The 21,536-nt window shown below is 42.9% G+C and overlaps 1 protein-coding gene across 5 annotated transcripts; it reads left to right on the forward strand.

Annotated features, from left to right (window-relative positions):
* The first annotated feature begins 157 nt into the window (after positions 1-157).
* LOC141091509 (uncharacterized) lies at positions 158-11,624 on the forward strand. 5 transcript variants are annotated; one of them, XM_073577131.1, is made up of 7 exons: positions 199-335; positions 6,545-6,700; positions 6,808-6,972; positions 7,048-7,171; positions 8,652-8,749; positions 9,231-9,288; positions 10,256-11,624. In XM_073577131.1, exons 2-7 carry the CDS (start codon positions 6,623-6,625, stop codon positions 11,440-11,442), a joined length of 1,710 nt encoding a protein of 569 aa, XP_073433232.1. In that variant the 5' UTR covers positions 199-335; positions 6,545-6,622; the 3' UTR covers positions 11,443-11,624. The 5 variants fall into 5 exon arrangements, with proteins under 5 accessions (XP_073433235.1, XP_073433234.1, XP_073433232.1 ...); XM_073577132.1 differs by having other exon boundaries at positions 10,259-11,624; XM_073577133.1 differs by lacking the exon at positions 6,545-6,700 and having other exon boundaries at positions 195-335.
* Positions 11,625-21,536: the final 9,912 nt, after the last annotated feature.

Raw genomic sequence — 21,536 nt, forward strand, 5'->3', positions numbered from 1 at the left:
ACCGCAGCGGCCAAATCCGCTGCAGAATCCGCAGCGTGTGCACACACTGTAATAGCGCTGTCACACACGTACAGCGCGCTCTCTCTGTAGTCGGAGACTGTCTCTGGGAGATTCGCAGTTCAAAGGTCCTTCTGGGTGGAGACTGGATTACATCCTCCTCTGATTGGTCTAAATGTACCATGTGACTGCACTGCTCGGGTCCTGGCAGCGTATCGTGCGCTTTGTTATCCCTGAATTGCTAAGGTCCTATCCGGTAACGTTTACGTTTTATCTGAGCCGGCGCGGCCCTGAGCGGCGGGAGGACGAGTGGCGGGACCCGTGTGCTGATGTCCCCGGTGAGTGACTCACGGCCGCGGCATTGCTGTCCGGGAGCAGTGGGTGACAGGCATTGTGCGGCCGCTGCAGTGAGCATGCGCAGTGTGTTCCGTCTGCAGCGCTTCCTCCCGTGTGGGTTTTTTCTTTCCTCGCACAGACTCTTTGTATCAGTGTGATGGAAGCGCAGTGTGCAGGAATGGGGTGTACTGTTTTATTAGTTTCTCCATGTCGGTGAGCGGCGCTTTGCTGCAGCCTCATGTGGTTGAGTGAATCGATTCTTATCTTTGATTCCTGTCAGGTTTATAGTGGATTGTCAGCATGTCATGATTACATGCATCTCTCGGACCTGACGAGGCTGGTGGACTTACTGTGAAAATCCATGTACGAGTGTCCTTTATTATTCTTTCTTTTTCGATCGCTGTTGATTCCGTGTTGCTGTATATGGGACAGGGGTAACATACTGTACACAAATACAAAGTATGATGAACAAACTAATAGTGACAGACGGGTACAGAGGCGAGAGGACCCTGCCCTTGCGGGTTTACATAGTTTATACTCATTCTCCACCTTCCTGGTTTGATAACAGGTCTTCGGTATCCCCACCCTACTGAGGTTCCAAACGACAACTCCGATTAACATCTCCTCAGTGTCCCTCCTCCCTGCTGGTGTTGAATCTCCACCAACCTAACCTCAATGCCCCTCCTCTCTGCTACTGCTAAATACATGTCCACTCAGTCTGATCAACAGCTCCTCAGTATGTGTCATTCCTGCTGCTGAATCTCTGTTGCATCCCACCTGATTGACAGGTGCTCTCTCATCCATCTAACAGCTCCACTATGCTGCTACTCCACTACATAGCCTGATTGACAGCTTCTCATTGCCCCTCCATCCTGCTGCTGAATCTCTGCCAACCTAGCTAGATAGACTGCAGCCTAGTGCCCCTCCTCTGTGCTACTGCAGAATCAGCTTATCAGTATCCCTCCTCCCTGCTGCTGCTGAATCCCGCACACATTGGCTAATTGCTGTCTCCTCTTTGTCCCTTCTCCCTGCTGAAGCCGAATCCCCCCCCTACGCTTAGCCTGATTGAAAGCTCCTCAGTGTCCCTCCTCCCTGCTGCTGCTGCTGAATCCCGCACACATTGCCTAGTTGCTTTCTCCTCTTTGTCCCTTCTCCCTGCTGAAGCCGAATCCCCCCCTACGCTTAGCCTGATTGAAAGCTCCTCAGTGTCCCTCCTCCCTGCTGCTGCTGAATCCCGCACACATTGCCTAATTGCTTTCTCCTCTTTGTTCCTTCTCCCTGCTGAAGCCGAATCCCCCCCCCTACGCTTAGCCTGATTGAAAGCTCCTCAGTGTCCCTCCTCCCTGCTGCTACTGAAATTCTCACACTGCTCAGGACAAGGAGCAGTTGTCAGACAAGGTGGGAGAAGATTAAATATACTCTGTTTCATGAGCTCCCTTACTTTAAAACCACCAAGTCACTCCAAGAGGAAATAACTAAATCGGATCCAATAACATTTTTAGTGCCGGTGTCTGGCAGCAGTAGAAGGAGCGAAAATTTGAAGTCCAAGTTTATGATCAATATAAAAAAAATTTGTTTTAAATAAATTGTTATCATTTATCTTACTAGTGTGAACCATAATTACACCAATACACCAGATGCTGTACAAACCCCCCAAATAAGGGAGAATGAAGTATTTTCTGAATTCAAGCTTTATTTCGAGGGTTTTCACATCCTATTTCGAGGAAGAGTTTAGGAATTGCGTAACTTTAATATGTAGCTTCCTCTTTTTTGAGGGACTAAAGGTAATTGAACAATTTATTTCAAAAGCTCTTTAATAGGCCACATGAGCTATTTATTCCCTCATTAATTCATCGTCAATTAAGAAGGTAAAAGGTCTGGAGCTGATTCCAGCTGTGGCATTTGCATTTGAAAGCTGTTGCTGTGAACCCATAACATGCGGTCAAAGGAGCTCTCGGTGTAAGAGAAACATCATCATTAGGTTGCAAAAAAAGAGAAGACATCCATCAGAGAGAGAGCAGAAATGTTAGGAACGGCCATATCATCAGTTTGGTACATTGTGCACTGGTGAGCTTGTGATCTCAAAAGAGCCTGGACATCCACAGAAGATAACAGTGGTGGATGATCACACAATCCTTTCTGTGGTGAAGAGAAGCCCCTTCACAACATTCAGCCAAGTGAAGAACATTCTCCATGGAGTCGGTGCTTCAGTGTCTAAGTCCACCACAAAGAGAAGACTTCATGAGAGCAAATAAAGATGAAGCCGCCTGGGTCTGGTTCTGGAAAAGCAAAACTAAGATCAATCTGTACCAGAATGATGGGAAGAAAAAGGTATGGAGAAGGCTTAGAGTGGCTCATGACCCAAAGCACAAAACATCCTCTGTATGGATGCATGCACGGCTTCCACTGGCACCAGGTCAGTTGTGGTTCTTGATGATGTGACTGATGACGGAAGCAGCAGGATGAATCCTGTGTGTACAGGGAGATACTTTCTGCTCAGATTCAACCACATGCAGCAATGCTGATTGGACGAAGCTTCACATGACAGATGGACAATGACCCAAAACATCCTGCGAAAGCAAAGAAGAGGACTATTGAACCCCAGAAATGAGGACGCTTTGTAGAAAAACGGTTTCAATTCCTTAACATTTCACAGGATATTTTGTTCAACCCCTTTAACTAAAGCGGTTGTGCACTACTCTGACAATCCGGTCGCAATCAGCATGTTTGCCCACAGTAAAATAACACTTATTCATTCTCTCCTCTGGGGCAGGCACCATTCCAACGGAGTTGGCACTCACTCTCCCAGGGATCGTGTCATATTATGTCATGTGAGCCCTGTGGCCAATCAGCGATGGCTTCTCTCTCTGCTTTCGGATGAATCGGACATCAAAACAAAACTTAGAGCTGCTGCTGGCTGCACACGACCTCTTGAGTTTGATTCATGTGAAGGCGGGAAAGTGAAGCCAGCATTGATTGGCTGCAGGGCTGGCGTGACATAACATGTGACGTGTGACGTGAGCCCCGGGTGAAACAGTGCAGACACCACTAGAACGGCTCCGCCGCTGTAGGTGAGTGGAAGTGTTGTTATTTTACTGGGGGGCAACTATGTTGCTTGGAAAGGGGTTGTCCGAATAGTGGACAACCCCTTCAAGCCTGAAAGTTTACACTTTAATTGCATCTCAGTTTCATTCTAAATAAAAAAAAAAAGTGGTCTGCAGAGCTGAAATCATGACGCTTTGGTCATTGTCCAAATATTTCAGGACGGTACTGTATATACCACTGATTGGTTTACAGTACCCATGTGACTGCATTGCTGTACAAGTCCTGGTTTGGAAACTTATGCATCTTCCATTAATACATGTCGTTGATAAAATAGTATGAATTCCTCCACAGCAGGAGGTCACCGTGCGGTGTGATAATGTATATTACTTTGCACTATATATTGTTTGTGTCTTGTTCTGTGCATAAATCAACAATAATATACAGCACTGTGCAAGAGATTTAGGCAGTTTTGGAAAGAAATGCTGCAAAGTAAGAAGCTTTCAAAATCAGAAGTGTTAATAGTTTATTCTTATCAACAAAATGCAAAGTGAATAAACAAGAGGGAAATCTAAATCCCACCAAAATGTTGTGACAGCCTGTCGCCTTCCTCAATTCTTCTCGTCACTTGCACACAGTTTTAGAAGGAACTCGGCAGGAGATTGTTCCAAACATCTCTGAGAAATGACCCCAGATCTTCTGTGTATGAGGCGTGTGCGGATCCTTCTGTCTCTTCTTGTGATCCCATCCCAGATAGACTGAATGATGTGAGATCAGGGCTCTGTGGAGGCCGGGTCATCACCTCCAGGACTCGCCGCGTTCTTCATGACATTGGCTGGATGTTTGGGTTCAGATTAATTTGGAGCCAATCAGACACCTCCCTTATGTTATTACATGATGGATAAGTATCTCTCAGCATTGAGGACACCTTTAATCGTGATGAAATCCCCCAACTCCATTTGAAATGTAGCTTCAAACTTGCAGACCCTCCACCATGCTTCACTGTTCCTGCAGGCCCTCAATATTGTGCTGCTCTCCAGCCCTTTGGAAATAAATTGCTTTCTGTTACAGCTCAACATTTCACACTTTGTCTCCTTAATCCAGAGACCTGTTGACATTTTTATGTACCCAACTTTCTATATTTTCAGGCAGAGATGAGTCGCTTGGCCTTGTTTTCATGTGGAAGGTATAATTTTTGGCCGCGTTTCTTCCAAGAACGTGTCTTCTGGCCAGACTTCTCCAAACAGTAGCTGTGAAGCTGGGTCACACTGGTTGTTACCAGTTCTGAACTGATGCCACTGCTGATTTTGAAGGGAAGGAACATGATGTGTCCTTCATCTGCTCCACCAAGTTTCCTTAGCTGACCTTTGTGTTTACAGTCTTCAGTGCTACTAATTTCTTAATGTCCTCAATTCCGAGAAGTCCATGCAGATACTGTGCTTACCCATCATGTAATACCCAATATACTCCAAATTTATTCTGCAGCTTGACAATGACCGCCATCATCCAACCAATGTCATTAAGAACGAGAAGTCCTGGAAGTGATAATCCGGCCCCCACAGAGCCCCGATCATCCAGTCTGTCTGGGATCACATGAAGAGACAGAAGGATCCGCACAAGCCTCATACACAGGAGATCTGTGGTTAGTTGTACATGATATAAAAGAGAGAAAAATAGAATTGGAACATGACGCTGAGAAGTAATATGCAAATAACAGGTTCTCTCAATTTCTGTTTTGAAAACCAGAAGTAACACATGAAGACATCAAACTTTTCTTTCACTAAAAAAATATTTTACTTGAAGATATAAAATATATAAAAAAATGTGAAATTTCACCATTAATTATTTGGCATATTTCCCACATCCAGAATGTTCTTTTAAACAACTTTTCTACTATTATCTGTATGATCACAATGAAACTTTCTCCGTGTCCATAGATTCCGCGTTCACAGAGGAGCTAGTTAAGACGATCCAAATAATGGTAAAAAGTTCTTTATAAGTTTATTCTAGATGTGGAGAATATGCAAAATATGAAATATTGAAATCTCATATCTTGCTGTAAAATATTAAGTGCAAGAAAAGAGTGATGTCTGCAAGTGTGGTTTCTATTTCTACATGATGTTTGGAACAAGCTCCCGCTGAGTTCCTGTAAACTGCATGCAAGCGATGGAGAAGAAGTGGTGAAGGCGAAGGGCGGTCACCAAATATTCATGGGAATTCGATTTCTCTTTTTTGTTCATTTACTTTGCATTTTGATAAAAATTAAACTTTAACATTTCTGTTTTTGAAAGCCTCGTTCTTACTTTGCAGCATTTTGTCCACGCTTTTGCTCAGTACTATAGATGGGAAGTTGGAATGTGAACACCCGTTCCTTTTGTTTTAGGGGTGATAAGCCGTTTCCAGAGCTATCTGGCAGCGGTCGTCTCCCTCTCTCTCTGTTAAAACCACTCAACACTTAGCCGATCTGAGCGCTTATGGGTATGGGGGAGTCGGGAACGATAAACTGTATGGACAAAACATTCCCTAAACAGGAACTTTTCTGCCCCCCCCCATCCATCCTACATACATAGACCTCAATATGTAGTTGGCCCCTCTGCAGATATAACAGCTCCCGCTTTTCTGGGAAGGATTTCTACAAGATTTTGGAGGTGTCTGTGGGAATTTGTAACCCTTCATTCAGAAGAGCATTTGGGATGTCCTACACTGGTGGGGAGAGGTCGGGCTCACAATCTCCGGTCTGGTTGTTGGATGGGCCTGAGGTTTGACCTGTTTGTGGCAGGTCATGTTGTACCACCAAACTCCCCCCCTCCATATCTATATGGACCTTGTGTACTAGGCACAGTCATGAGGAACAGAAAAGGACCTTCCCCAAATTTTGAAGCGACAATTGTAGAATTGTCTTCTGTTGAAGACTTTAGATTTCCTTTTATTGGAACTAAGGGACTGAGAACGACCCCTGAAAAACAACTTGAATACGAGCTGTTCTGCAGTAACCGGCAGCGGACACTACACGTGCAGAGCTTATCAGCTAATCTGTGGGTGTGTTAGGTGTCGGACTCCCACCGATCTGATACAGATGGCCAGTTCTAAGGATTGGACATCCCTTTCTTTCGCGTAAAACGTTCCTATAAAAAATTTTTTTTTTTCAACCCTCTATGTTTTTTCTCAGGCTCCATACGTACAGGACCCTTATAGCATAAGTTTTCTTTGAAAGACGGTAATCTCTTTGAACGATGAGTCATCAAGGATGGCAAAAGACAGAAACCACATGGCTGCGGATATATTAGAGCTCACCCTAGAGATAATCTACTTGATAACCGGAGAGGTGAGAGATGCACGTGACATCACTATTATTGATAACGCAGATCAATGACGTGCAAGATGAAGGATTTATTAGAATCTATGTAGTGATCGGCGTCTCGCCATACACAGGATTACACAGTAGTGAAAAAGTCGTCCAGTGAGAGTGTGACCTCCATTTCAAAAGGAAGGACCAAGACTGAGACTGACATCACCGAGACGCCGTTTCCATCTCTGATACATGAGCAGAAGATCCTAGAACTTTCCAACAAGATCACGGAGCTGCTGACCAGAGAGGTGAGCGCTGCCGGGAATGCTGGGACATAATACAATAATGGTGAAAAGAAGGGTGACAGTATCATTGTGTGTCAGGTTCCTTTAAGGTGTCAGGACGTCACCGTCTATTTCTCTGTGGAGGAGTGGGAGTATTTAGAAGGACACAAGGATCTGTACAGTGAGGTCATGATGAAGGATCACCAATCCATCGCATCCCCGGGTAAGATGAGAAAACAGGTTTATGGATCGCGTAGATTTACCCATCTTGTATATGCTTCAGGAGGCAGATTTATTAATACAGTAAGAGGAGACCTTCCTTGGGAAGGGGACAGGTTTGTGGCTAACCACAATTTACTCATGATCCCCCCCCCCCCATCATCACATAAGAGCACCGTCCTAAAGTCAAACCAGACAGAAACTGTGCCCAATTTATCACAGTGTCGCACTCTGGAATATGAATTTGGCGCCTCTTCCTAGACATATTAGATGTTTTTCATTGTCTTATGTCTAGAGTTGAGCGAATTCGTTCGGATTCGGTTCCGAATACGATTGGAATCGAATATCGTTTTTGCAATATTTGTCAAACACAGCCAAACGTCATTCGAGTCAACGGGAGTAGAAATTACCGAATATGTTCGGAACCGATCATAAGACATAAATTCGGCTCAAATATTATTCGAATGTGGCTCGAAAATCTCAATATCAGATTCGGGGACAAAATCCTAACAAATTCGTTCATCTCTACTTATGTTGCCTCTTAGAAAAACATGGCACATTTTACAGCTCTTATGCATCAAATAAACACTTTTCAAAACTGTGTTTTGGGTAAAAAAAAAAAAAAAAAAAAAAAAATTTCAAACTCACAATAAATTTGGAGGGCAATTCAAAAAGTTTTCTCACGGTGTAAGGCCAGCTTCACACGTCAGTGTCTCCGGTGCGTGTAGTGACAGTTTTCTCACGTAGCGGAGACACTGACACACATAGACACATTCTAATGAATGTGTCTATGCAGATGTCAGCGTGTTTTCACGGACCGTGTGTCAGTGTGCAAAACACGCTGACATGTCCGCTTTTGTGCAACAGCACGGATCACACGGACCCATACAAGTCAATGGGTCCGTGTAAACACGTACCGCACAATCCATGTGCGTTTGTAAAAGTCAAAGGGTTAACATTGAAACTAATTTTTCCAATAGATGGACACGGACAGTACACGGATGGTACACACGGACATATGGATAGCCTACGTATCCACACGGACACGGATAGCTGCAGTATCGGTTTTTCCGGTACCGGAATTATCTGGACGTGTGAAACTGCCCTAAAGCTGTTTGAAATGTTGAAAAATGTAGAATTTTGGCTTTTTTAGTAAAGTCCTGGTCAGCTCCACCAACTTGTTGAAAAGTGCGCAAGGCGTGTCCGGGGAGTAGCTGTGGATAATCATAGCCAATATATTCATTGTCACTTACAACACAATACTAGTGCATAGGGATGGACTCCAGATGACGGATACACTAAATCGGTTGCTCGCTTCTACATGAATTTTTCACATCTTACTCCAGCGCTCCTTTTACAGAGACTGGTGTGCAAAATCGGGGGGAGCCTTCAAGCGCTACATGATTACCAGTTTATAACATTTGACATAGTTTGCTCCGTTATCTTCCGACAATGTATTCTGTCGTTGTGTTTATTTCCAATAGATAAATCCAGTATAAGAAATCCACCAGAGAGATGCCCTAGTCCCCTACAGAAATCAGACTGTCCAGGAAAACCACAAACTGTCCCACTGGATCATCAGGTAGACGAAGCCGAGATTTCCTCAAATCATTGCTGTAAAGAAGCTATCTAGTGAACTGTGTAATCTTGTAGTTGTTGACTGTCAAGGGCCGAGGCGACATTCGGTTTCTGGTTTCCTAAACAATTTGGTTATACTTTCACCTGTTTCAACATGCAACCTGCATGAAAAGTAAAGTTCTGCAGCATCAACCACAGGCTAAACTACTGCACAATGCCAATCAGCTGCTTCTAAAGCCAGCCGAATATCATCTTCATATTTATTGGATGTAATCCTACTGCTTTATACAATTTTTTTTGTGCTGCCTTATGAGGAATATGCAATTCCATTTTGGCCACCAGGATTGGAAAAAGGACAAAAAAAAGGGAAAACAAAATTCATTAGAAACCTCCATGGCGAGGAAAGATTAAAAGTAATGAAGGTATTTTGACCTTTGTTTGAGTATCTCATAACTAGGCTTTTTTATTTTCTCTTGTCCTTTCAGGAAAGTTCCGGTGAAGCGTCAAATGAACATGAAATACCCACATCTGTGTCAGAGAATGGTAAGAAATTTTTGTAAATCTTATGTCCTTATAAATTGTACACAGAGATTCCGTAAAAAATGTTTCTTCATGGGCTATTGGTGTTCATGTCACATGCCAATTATTAAGGTGTATTGGGGTCCGTGTACTGGTATGTAGAGGGTATATATCAGTGTCTAAAATTATGGATGCGAGATTCATGTACTAGTTTCCAAGGTTATTGGGGGTCAATGTAGCAGTGTTCAGGGTGCAGAGCTGCCCAAGTACCATTCATTTTTGGTTATTGGGGGATTTTTTTTTTTGTGCAAAAGTAGCAAAAAACATAAAAAAAAATATAAATTTGGTGATCGTATCACGTAACAACATGACAATTTTGTGTTTAAAAAATCCCCGAAAAAAAACAAAACATTGAATTGCTGTTTTTTGGGGTTTTTTTTTTTTTTGCTTTTTGCCCTCCCAATGAAATAAAAAGTGGTTAAAAGTCACATTTATAACACAGTGGCACCAATGAAAACTAAACTATATATAAAATAAGTCCTCATATAGCTCCAGTGATGAAAATTGTGAAACGCTTGGCTGTCAGAATATTGCAAACCCCCCCCCCCCACCCAGTACAAATGATTTATTTCCAAAGAAAAAAATAAAACAATAAATTTAAATAAAAAAATAATAAAATAAACATTAAAAAGAAATAGAAAAGTAATAAAACTATATATATATATTTGCTCTCGCTATATTCGTACTGACACACAGAATAAAGGAAACACTTTATTTGTGCAGTACGGTGAATAGCGTAAAATTTAACACGAAAATAAAATAAAAAATCTAGCAGAATTGCTGTTTTGTTGATATTCCTTCCCATATATTATTATTAAGTTACGGTATGTGTAATTCAAGTTATTTTGACTGTATTTAATACTTGTCCGACTCAATCCGCAGAATTTACTAAAATAATTTTTCGTTTCAAAATATGATTTTCTTTTCCCAGTAGAAGACCGCTTCATAGGCCTCGATGGACAACTCATTTCATCTCCCTTTCCTAAAAAAGACAATTATCAATCACAAGTTGGCACAGAAACGACTGGACATAAAGCTTTTGCAAGTTCTGAAAGTGAAAAACATTTTGAAGAGAAAATGGACATAGATGAAAAATCATTTTCATGCCTGAAATGTAGGATATATTTTAGCCAGAAATCAAGTTTTATAGATCATCTAACAATTCACAAAGAGGAGACACCGTATTTATGTCCACTTTGTGGAGATTGTTTTGGCCTGAAATCGAAATTTGTAGAACATCTGAGCGTTCACCCGGGAGATAAACCAAATTCATGCTTAGAATGTGGGAAATGTTTTACACTAAAATCCGATCTTGCTAAACATTTAAGAATTCACACAGGGGAGAAGCCATTTACGTGCTCAGAATGTGGGAAATGTTTTACCAATAAATCACACCTTGTATATCATGTAAAAATTCACACAGGGGAGAAGCCATTTGCATGTTCAGAATGTGGGAAAAGTTTTACCCATAAATCTAATCTCCTAGATCATTTAAAAACTCACACAGGAGAGAAGCCATTTGCATGCCTGGAATGCGGAAAATTATTTAAGCTTAAAAATCATCTTGATAAACATGAAATAATTCACACGGGGGAGAAGCCCTACTCATGTACGGAATGTGGGAAATGCTTTAGGCATAAATCTGCTTATGTTCTACATCTGAGGACTCACACAGGGGAGAAACCATACTCGTGCTCACAATGTGGGAAATGTTTTACTTACAAATCAGGTTTTAACCATCATCTGAAAAGTCATGCAGGGGAGAAGCCATACTCATGCCCAGAATGTGGGAAGTCTTATAGCTATAAATCGAGTCTTGTGGAACACATAAGAACTCACACGGGAGAGAAGCCGTTTAAATGTTCAGAATGTGGGAAATGTTTTAACCATAAATCAAATCTTGCGGATCATCTAAGAACTCACACAGGGGAGAAGCCATTTTCATGTACAGTATGCGGGAAGGGTTTTACCAAGAAAACATCCCTTGTGGAACATATGCGAATTCACACAGGGGAGAAACCATATTCATGTTCACAATGCAAGAAATGTTTTAGCCAGAAATCAGCTTTTCTTGCACATCAGAAAGATCACTCAGGAGAAAAAAAAAGTAATGTTTAAGCTATAAGAAATTTGTCAGCTTGTAGTGCTTTATCATAGGACCTGCCTTCTTTTTCCCACTTAACAATACAGAAAACCATTACTGCTATAGTCATATTCAACGAATTTGGATTGAATGGGCTGTATTCTAAAATTCTACTGTGAAATAAAATATATATGTGTGTGTGTGTATTGGGTAAGAATGTTGTTTTCCTTTTCTTTCTACTTTTTTTGTGTGTTAAGTGGTTTGACCATATTTTTTATACTGTACATAAGAGAATTCATATAGTGCATGACTGTACTTGATGTTTTATTTAAAAAAAATCTAAGTTTTTTTTTCTTAAAGCTCTATTGGCGAAGGTCACAGCAAAGAGCCAAAAACGTAGTGAAGTGAAGCTGGGTCATATTTTGTCTAAGTCCAAGATGTTAGGCAATTACAACAGGCAGAGACCGAGTCTGGGTAGTCTAGAGAGCAAAGAGTGTACCTAGGTTAAATAGAGGCGTTGTCACGGCACTGTTGCAGGATATCCCGGGGCCAGGGATTCCTTCCCTGTCACTAAAGCTAGGGGCGCTGTAGATAGCCCTGCTCTCCAGATTACTTCTGATGGTGAAGAAGCCGGGGCCACATGCCTTGCTGAGCTCCTAAATCAGCCCTTATCTATCCCCTCCCCCACACAGTGAAGCTGGGAATTGTAGTGTATAATAATGCACACACCAGGCTAACAAGGGAAGACGTACAGGGATAATTGAAAATACCAATCATACAAATATGTACTCACATACAACAGAGTAGAACACCGGGAACTAAAGGAAGGAAAAACCAAATAGAGGATGAGGATATGCACACAGACAAATCACCAAGCAACAGCCTTCTGAACAACACTCCAAATGCCTCCTCAAACAACCGACACCTCCAACTCCAGAACCAGGCAGTATGAAACTAACACTGACAATCCCTGATTGCCAGAGGGGAGTGGCCAACACTGAACAGCTGAGAGCATCAAAGAAGGAAAACTCCAGGAGCTTCAACTGAAAAGATTAACCCTTGCACTGCTAGCAGAAACCTACATTGTTTAATATGATAGTAAAGTGCTTCTAATCAGTGCAAGAGTACGTGAAATCAGACACCGCGGTCTTCTGGCCTCTCTGTCCCAGTAAACCCGTGACAGGAGTTGTCAGAAACACAACCAGGGTAAGAGCACGATAAATCAAGCTTTCAGTGGCGCACAGGGGACATGGGTGTATATATTGCACTGATCACATGCTGGCCACCGAACGCTCAATTGGTCAGAAAAAAAGAAGCCCTCACCCAGCCCCAGATCACTAAAAATGGAGACGCTACAGGTTTCGAAAAATGGCGCCATTTTTATTTATTTTTACCAAACTTTGGATTTTTTCTTTCACCACGTAAATAAAAAAAAGAACCTAGACATGTTTGGTGTCTATGAATTCGTAATGACCTGGAGAATCATCATGGCCGGTCAGTTTTAGCATTTAGTGAACATGATTTAAAAAAAAAAAAACCTGTGGAATTGCACTTTTCTTTGCAATTTCACAGCCCTTGGAATTTTTTTTTTCCCCATTTTCCAGTACAAGATATGTTAAAACCAATGATGTGGTTCAAAAGAACAACTCGTCCCACAAAAAAATAAGCCCTCAGGCCGGTTTCACATTAGCGCTTTTTAAGCGCAGGCACGGCCGGGGGTAGCTCCGCCCCGAGCCGGCTCTCTGCCCGGCGTGCCCGCCCCTTGCTTGTAGCGCCGCCTACTAGCGGACAGCGGCGCCTGCGATCGGCGCACCCTATCTTTAGCATAGGGTGCGCAGGCCGTGCGCTAGTTGCGCTTTGACCTGCGCTGCGCACTTTTGACGGTGCGCCGTGCGCGCCAAAATCAAACTTCGGATTTTGGCGCGCACGGCGCACCGTCAAAAGTGCGCAGCGCAGGTCAAAGCGCAACTAGCGCACGGCCTGCGCACGATCTGCGCACCCTATGCTAAAGATAGGGTGCGCCGATCGCAGGCGCCGCTGTCCGCTAGTAGGCGGCGCTACAAGCAAGGGGCGGGCACGCCGGGCAGAGAGCCGGCTCGGGGGCGGAGCTACCCCCGGCCGTGCGTGCGCTTAAAAAGCGCTAATGTCAAACCGGCCTCACACGGCCATATTGACGGAAAAAAGAAAAAAAAAAAGCTATGGCTCTGGGAAGAAGGGGAGGAAAAAAACGAAAACGCAAAAACAAAAAATTCCTCTGGTCGTGAAGGGGTTAAGTGCAATATGCCATGGAAAAAAAACAATCTGAGAATCACTGGGAAATGTTGACGCGTTTTAAGAGTTAACACATAAATTGGCAGTGGTCAGAAAGGTGAAAACAGGTTGGGGTGTGAAGGGGTTAAGCCCAATTAGTATTCGGGTTCTGCACCTGCTTTTCACTAGTCTCTTTCAGATCTTTGCTATGTCTGAAGGGAATGAGGGGTTTTCATCCGGCTGTCTCATTAACACCCAGATCCCTCTTTAACACGTCAGTTTTTCGTGACATTCGACCTCCATTATTCTTGGCTTCCTTTCCCCTCAATAGAGCTGCACGATGACGATTTTTCACTCCCCCCAGGGCTTCATATTGGAGCCGCTCACAATAGTCTGGAATAAACCTGACTGAGAACTGGAGGCTCGTTACAAAAGTGTTATCTGGGGCAGCTCAGAGGATTGGTCGTCATCTGCGGCAGTAACGAGACGAGTCTGACGAGGTCATTAACCTCATTCACAGATGTGAGAAAATGATCAAACCCAAATCAGCTGCTGATCTGAGAAAGTCTCTAATATATCTTCAAAATAAAAGTGCAAGTGTCAGACGTCCCCATCACTGTCCCATATCTTTGTCTATAGATTCATTATTAAACATAGTATGGGATTGTACAAATTGTGACACAAACACAAATGACACAACGTTTACATGTGTTTCCCAACATATATGTATCCTGTACTGATCCTGAGTTACATCCTGTATTATACCCCAGAGCTGCACTCACTATTCTGCTGGTGCAGTCACTGTGTACATACATTACTTTACTGATCCTGAGTTACATCCTGTATTATACTCCAGAGCTGCACTCACTATTCTGCTGGTGCAGTCACTGTGTACATACATTACTTATCCTGAGTTACATCCTGTATTATACCCTAGAGCTGCACTCACTATTCTGCTGGTGTGGTCACTGTGTACATACATTACTGATCCTGAGTTACCTCCTGTATTACACCCCAGAGCTGCACTCACTATTCTGCTGGTACAGTCACTGTGTATATACATTACATTACTGATCCTGAGTTACTTCCTGTATTATACTCCAGAGCTGCACTCACTATTCTGCTGGTGGAGTCCCTGTGTACATACATTACTGCTCGTGAGTTACATACTGTATTATACCCCAGAGCTGCACTCACTATTCTACTGGTGTAGTCACTGTGTACATACATTACATTACTGATCCTGTACTGATCCTGAGTTACATCCTTTATTATACTCCAGAGCTGCACTCACTATTCTGCTGGTTCAATCACTGTGTACATACATTACATTACTGATCTGGTTTGCATGCAGAATTTGCTGAAATATCATTCCATCCTCTCTACCCGTGAAATGTTCTCTGTACTATTGACTGCAATACAACCCCAAAGAATGATTGATCCACCACCATGCTTAATGGTTGGTGAGATGTTTTTTTTTCTGAATTTTTGGGCCCTTTTTTTCTCCACACATACCTTTGATCATTGTGACCTCAGATCATCGGTCCAAAAGAACTTGTTTCCAGACTGCATAAGGTTTAGATGGTCTTTTACATACTTCTGGCACTCTATTTCATGGTGAGGACGCAGGAGAGGTTTTCTTCTGATGACTTTTCCATGAAGGCCATATTTGTGCAGGTGTCTCTGAACAGTAGAACAATTTACCACAACTCCAGAGTCTGCTAAATCTTTCTGAAGGTCTTTTGCAGTCAAGAGGGAGTTGTGATTTGCCTCTCTAACAATCCTATTAGCAGCTCGCATTGAAATTTTGCTTGGTCTTCCAGACCTTATCTTGACCTTCACTGTTCTTGTTAGCTGCCATTTTTTTAATTACATTTCAAACAGGAAAGGGCAACTTGAAAATGCTTTGCTATCTTCTTATAGCCTTCTCCTGCTTTGTGGGCCTCTACCATTTTCAGAGTGTTAGACAGATGCTTAGAAGACCCCATGCCTGCTGTTTTCTGGCACAAGGTTAGAGGAGGCTGGGTTTTTATAAAGCTTTGCATCACCCGGCCTTTTCTAACGGTGACAGTGAACAAGCCGTAACCCTAACAGGCTAATCAAGAGCTGAAACCTTGGTTATATGAGCACCCAAATCTCCCAGGGTGCCCAAACTTTCGCATCGGTCCATTTTCCTTTTTGTAATTTTTAACATGTAAAATATGAAAATACATACAGTATTTTTTTTTGCCTAAAATACAAAGGAAATGTGCTAATTTTAACTTTAGGCCTTTTAGAGATCATTTCATTTTCAACTTGCCTAACTGTTCACAATTTCAGTAGTTTTGACCAGGGGGGCCCAAACTTGTACATGCCACTGTATGCTCCAGAGCTGCACTCTGTGAAGTTTTGTCTTTACATCAAACACTGCAGTGGCCGATGGGGGAGGGGAACTCCCTCCACTATAAAGACTTAGCCAAGTTATAAGACTGCACACTGACCTGTCGAGATTTATTGATCCATTTTAACGATGGATCCATTTCTCCGACCTGGCAGACTAGGTCTTATTCTCATCCAGTTTGCGGATCACAGTCGGCCAATAAAGTCTATAAGGATCCGGTAAATATTGATTAAAAATGGAAGACTTTTTTTTTACGTTAATGTTCCATCTGTTTTTCTTCGATCCAGTCTTAAGCGTCAATAAACGTTTAGTTTTTAAAAGTGAATGAAAGAAAACAAACAGATATAAAAACCCAAATGTAAAAATAGACACAACAAATGCGTGTTCTCGGCCTTAGCCTCATTCAGATATAAGAGATCTAAATGGACCAAGTTTCATGAGTCTTTTGGATGAAAATGCAAAACTTTAATTGGTAAATATTGATTTGATCAAAACCAGACGTCTCCGTTCTTTTGCAGACGTGTGAACAGCCCCATAGACTATGATGGGTACGTGGTCTATTCGTGAAAAATGTGGATAGAACATGAATGTGAAAAAAGGACGTCTGAATGAGGCCTTATCTGCAGAAGTGTGAATGTTGCTCTGAAGTATCAAATCCATATTGTAAATCAATAGAGGTGAAATATTAGTGATGTGTTTGTAAAGTGACTCATCTTTTTATATCGATTAAAACTGTGAAGCTGCAGTGAAAGGTGAACTCAGACTCCAGCTACATATCAGACTCGCCCACGAAACCTACATATCATATACTGCCAGATACAAAGTGCATCCAGCAGTGTCTAATTTACCATAAGTTCCCCAGAGAGTTATATAATGTCCACATACAGCTAAACAGCCATAATATTTCCACATAAACCATATAGTACCCATGGTGCTGTATTGTGCCCATATAGTATCCATGGTGCTGTATTGTGCCCATATAGTACCCATGATGTGGTATTGTGCCCATATAGTACTCATGGTGCTGTATTATGCCCATATAGTACTCATGGTGCTGTATTGTGCCCATATAGTATCCATGGTGCTGTATTGTGCCCACATAGTATCCATGGTGCTGTATTGTGCCCATATAGTACCCATGGTGCTGTATTGTGCCCATATAGTATCCATGGTGCTGTATTGTGCCCATATAGTATCCATGGTGCTGTATTGTGCCCATATAGTACCCATGGTGCTGTATTGTGCCCATATAGTATCCATGGTGCTGTATTATGCCCATGTAGTACCCATGGTGCTGTATTGTGCCCATATAGTATCCATGGTGCTGTATTGTGCCCATATAGTACCCATGGTGCTGTATTGTGCCCATATAGTACCCATGGTGCTGTATTGTGCCCATATAGTATCCATGGTGCTGTATTGTGCCCATATAGTATCCATGGTGCTGTATTGTGCCCATATAGTACCCATGGTGCTGTATTGTGCCCATATAGTACCTATGATGCTGTATTGTGCCCATATAGTATCGATGGTGCTGTATTGTGCCCATATAGTATCCATGGTGCTGTATTGTGCCCATATAGTACCCATGGTGCTGTATTGTGCCCATATAGTATCCATGGTGCTGTATTGTGCCCATATAGTATCCATGGTGCTGTATTGTGCCCATGTAGTATCCATGGTGCTGTATTGTGCCCATATAGTACTCATGGTACTGTATTGTTCCCATATAGTATCCATGGTGCTGTATTGTGCCCATATAGTACTCATGGTACTGTATTGTTCCCATATAGTATCCATGGTGCTGTATTGTGCCCATATAGTATCCATGGTGCTGTATTATGCCCATGTAGTACCCATGGTGCTGTATTGTGCCCATATAGTATCCATGGTGCTGTATTATGCCCATGTAGTATCCATGGTGCTGTATTGTGCCCATATAGTACTCATGGTACTGTATTGTGCCCATATAGTATCCATGGTGCTGTATTGTGCCCATATAGTATCCATGGTGCTGTATTATGCCCATGTAGTACCCATGGTGCTGTATTGTGCCCATATAGTATCCATGATGCTGTATTATGCCCATGTAGTATCCATGGTGCTGTATTATGCCCATGTAGTACCCATGGTGCTGTATTGTGCCCATATAGTATCCATGATGCTGTATTATGCCCATATAGTATCCATGGTGCTGTATTATGCCCATGTAGTACCCATGGTGCTGTATTGTGCCCATATAGTATCCATGATGCTGTATTATGCCCATATAGTATCCATGGTGCTGTATTATGCCCATGTAGTATCCATGGTGCTGTATTGTGCCCATATAGTACCCATGGTGCTGTATTGTGCCCATATAGTATCCATGGTGCTGTATTGTGCCCATATAGTACCCATGGTGCTGTATTGTGCCCATATAGTACCCATGGTGCTGTATTGTGCCCATATAGTATCCATGGTGCTGTATTGTGCCCATATAGTATCCATGGTGCTGTATTGTGCCCATATAGTATCCATAGTGCTGTATTGTGCCCATATAGTACCCATGGTGCTGTATTGTGCCCATATAGTACCCATGGTGCTGTATTGTGCCCATATAGTATCCATGGTGCTGTATTGTGCCCATATAGTACCCATGGTGCTGTATTGTGCCCATATAGTATCCATGGTGCTGTATTGTGCCCATATAGTATCCATGGTGCTGTATTGTGCCCATATAGTATCCATGGTGCTGTATTGTGCCCATATAGTACTCATGGTACTGTATTGTTCCCATATAGTATCCATGGTGCTGTATTGTGCCCATATAGTATCCATGGTGCTGTATTGTGCCCATATAGTATCCATGGTGCTGTATTGTGCCCATATAGTATCCATGGTGCTGTATTGTGCCCATATAGTACCCATGGTGCTGTATTGTGCCCATATAGTACCCATGGTGCTGTATTGTGCCCATATAGTATCCATGGTGCTGTATTGTGCCCATATAGTACCCATGGTGCTGTATTGTGCCCATATAGTATCCATGGTGCTGTATTGTGCCCATATAGTACCCATGGTGCTGTATTGTGCCCATATAGTATCCATGGTGCTGTATTGTGCCCATATAGTATCCATGGTGCTGTATTGTGCCCATGTAGTATCCATGGTGCTGTATTGTGCCCATATAGTACTCATGGTACTGTATTGTGCCCATATAGTATCCATGGTGCTGTATTGTGCCCATATAGTATCCATGGTGCTGTATTATGCCCATGTAGTACCCATGGTGCTGTATTGTGCCCATATAGTATCCATGGTGCTGTATTATGCCCATGTAGTATCCATGGTGCTGTATTGTGCCCATATAGTATCCATGGTGCTGTATTATGCCCATGTAGTATCCATGGTGCTGTATTGTGCCCATATAGTACCCATGGTGCTGTATTATGCCCATGTAGTATCCATGGTGCTGTATTATGCCCATGTAGTATCCATGGTGCTGTATTGTGCACATATAGTACCCATGGTGCTGTATTGTGCACATATAGTACCCATGGTGCTGTATTGTGCCCATATAGTATCCATGGTGCTGTATTGTGCCCATATAGTATCCATGGTGCTGTATTGTGCACATATAGTACCCATGGTGCTGTATTGTGCACATATAGTACCCATGGTGCTGTATTGTGCACATATAGTACCCATGGTGCTGTATTGTGCCCATATAGTATCCATGGTGCTGTATTATGCCCATGTAGTATCCATGGTGCTGTATTGTGCCCATATAGTATCCATGGTGCTGTATTATGCCCATGTAGTATCCATGGTGCTGTATTGTGCCCATATAGTACCCATGGTGCTGTATTATGCCCATGTAGTATCCATGGTGCTGTATTATGCCCATGTAGTATCCATGGTGCTGTATTGTGCACATATAGTACCCATGGTGCTGTATTGTGCACATATAGTACCCATGGTGCTGTATTGTGCCCATATAGTATCCATGGTGCTGTATTGTGCCCATATAGTATCCATGGTGCTGTATTGTGCCCATATAGTACCCATGGTGCTGTATTGTGCCCATATAGTACCCATGGTGCTGTATTGTGCCCATATAGTATCCATGGTGCTGTATTATGCCCATGTAGTATCCATGGTGCTGTATTGTGCCCATATAGTATCCATGGTGCTGTATTATGCCCATGTAGTATCCATGGTGCTGTATTGTGCCCATATAGTACCCATGGTGCTGTATTATGCCCATGTAGTATCCATGGTGCTGTATTATGCCCATGTAGTATCCATGGTGCTGTATTGTGCACATATAGTACCCATGGTGCTGTATTGTGCACATATAGTACCCATGGTGCTGTATTGTGCCCATATAGTATCCATGGTGCTGTATTGTGCCCATATAGTATCCATGGTGCTGTATTGTGCCCATATAGTACCCATGGTGCTGTATTGTGCCCATATAGTACCCATGGTGCTGTATTGTGCCCATATAGTATCCATGGTGCTGTATTATGCCCATGTAGTATCCATGGTGCTGTATTGTGCCCATATAGTACCCATGGTGCTGTATTATGCCCATGTAGTATCCATGGTGCTGTATTATGCCCATGTAGTATCCATGGTGCTGTATTGTGCACATATAGTACTCATGGTGCTGTATTGTGCCCATATAGTATCCATGGTGCTGTATTGTGCCCATATAGTATCCATGGTGCTGTATTGTGCCCATATAGTACCCATGGTGCTGTATTGTGCCCATATAGTACCCATGGTGCTGTATTGTGCCCATATAGTACCCATGGTGCTGTATTGTGCCCATATAGTACCCATGGTGCTGTATTATGCCCATGTAGTATCCATGGTGCTGTATTGTGCCCATATAGTACCCATGGTGCTGTATTGTGCCCATATAGTACCCATGGTGCTGTATTTGGTACCTGTATACTGTATTGTTAGGGACTTCCTGAGGATCAGCTTTATATTACCACAACTAGGAATAATGGATTTTATTTGCCAGTCCTGAACCTACAGCTGCTGGAGTACGGTGCACCAAGTTGAGTGAGATAACGTTGTAGCTGCCTGCCGCCTCCACCAGGGGGAGCTGAACACATCTGGATGTATACAGCCTCATACAGTGTGATGGTCGTTTTATCAATCACTCACATATAGAGCAGGGGTCTTTGTCTTTGGGACCCTCCAGCACGAGGCCTTCCAAAAACTGACCGTTGCCAGGGGCACACCTAGTGGATACTGTAAAAATAAATAAGTGGGCCCTTCTGTGCTCAGAGAGAGGTGTGGACGGGGCTGGGTGCCTGTGCAGCTGGAGGGGACCACTACACCACCCCCGGGTTAGCCCCCCCTTAGAGAGAATTTGGGTAAAAAATGATTACATTCGTTAGATCTTTGTTAGATCCGGTTTGATCAACCAAAACTAACGTTAGATCACCCCTACAAAATGAGATATTTACGATCTTTTCCAGGGGGGGCTAACCCGTAGCT

The sequence above is a fragment of the Dendrobates tinctorius genome, unplaced genomic scaffold (genome assembly GCF_039654945.1).
Source record: "Dendrobates tinctorius isolate UK_male_01 unplaced genomic scaffold, ASM3965494v1 ptg000054l, whole genome shotgun sequence".
NCBI lineage: Eukaryota > Metazoa > Chordata > Amphibia > Anura > Dendrobatidae > Dendrobates > Dendrobates tinctorius.

Coding starts and splice junctions, on each gene's coding strand:
- LOC141091509 (XM_073577131.1), top strand. CDS start 6,623: ATGGCAAAAGACAGAAACCACATGGCTGCGGATATATTAGAGCTCACC. Junction 6,973..7,047: donor CGGAGCTGCTGACCAGAGAG/GTGAGCGCTGCC, acceptor ATTGTGTGTCAG/GTTCCTTTAAGGTGTCAGGA. Junction 9,289..10,255: donor CACATCTGTGTCAGAGAATG/GTAAGAAATTTT, acceptor TTCTTTTCCCAG/TAGAAGACCGCTTCATAGGC.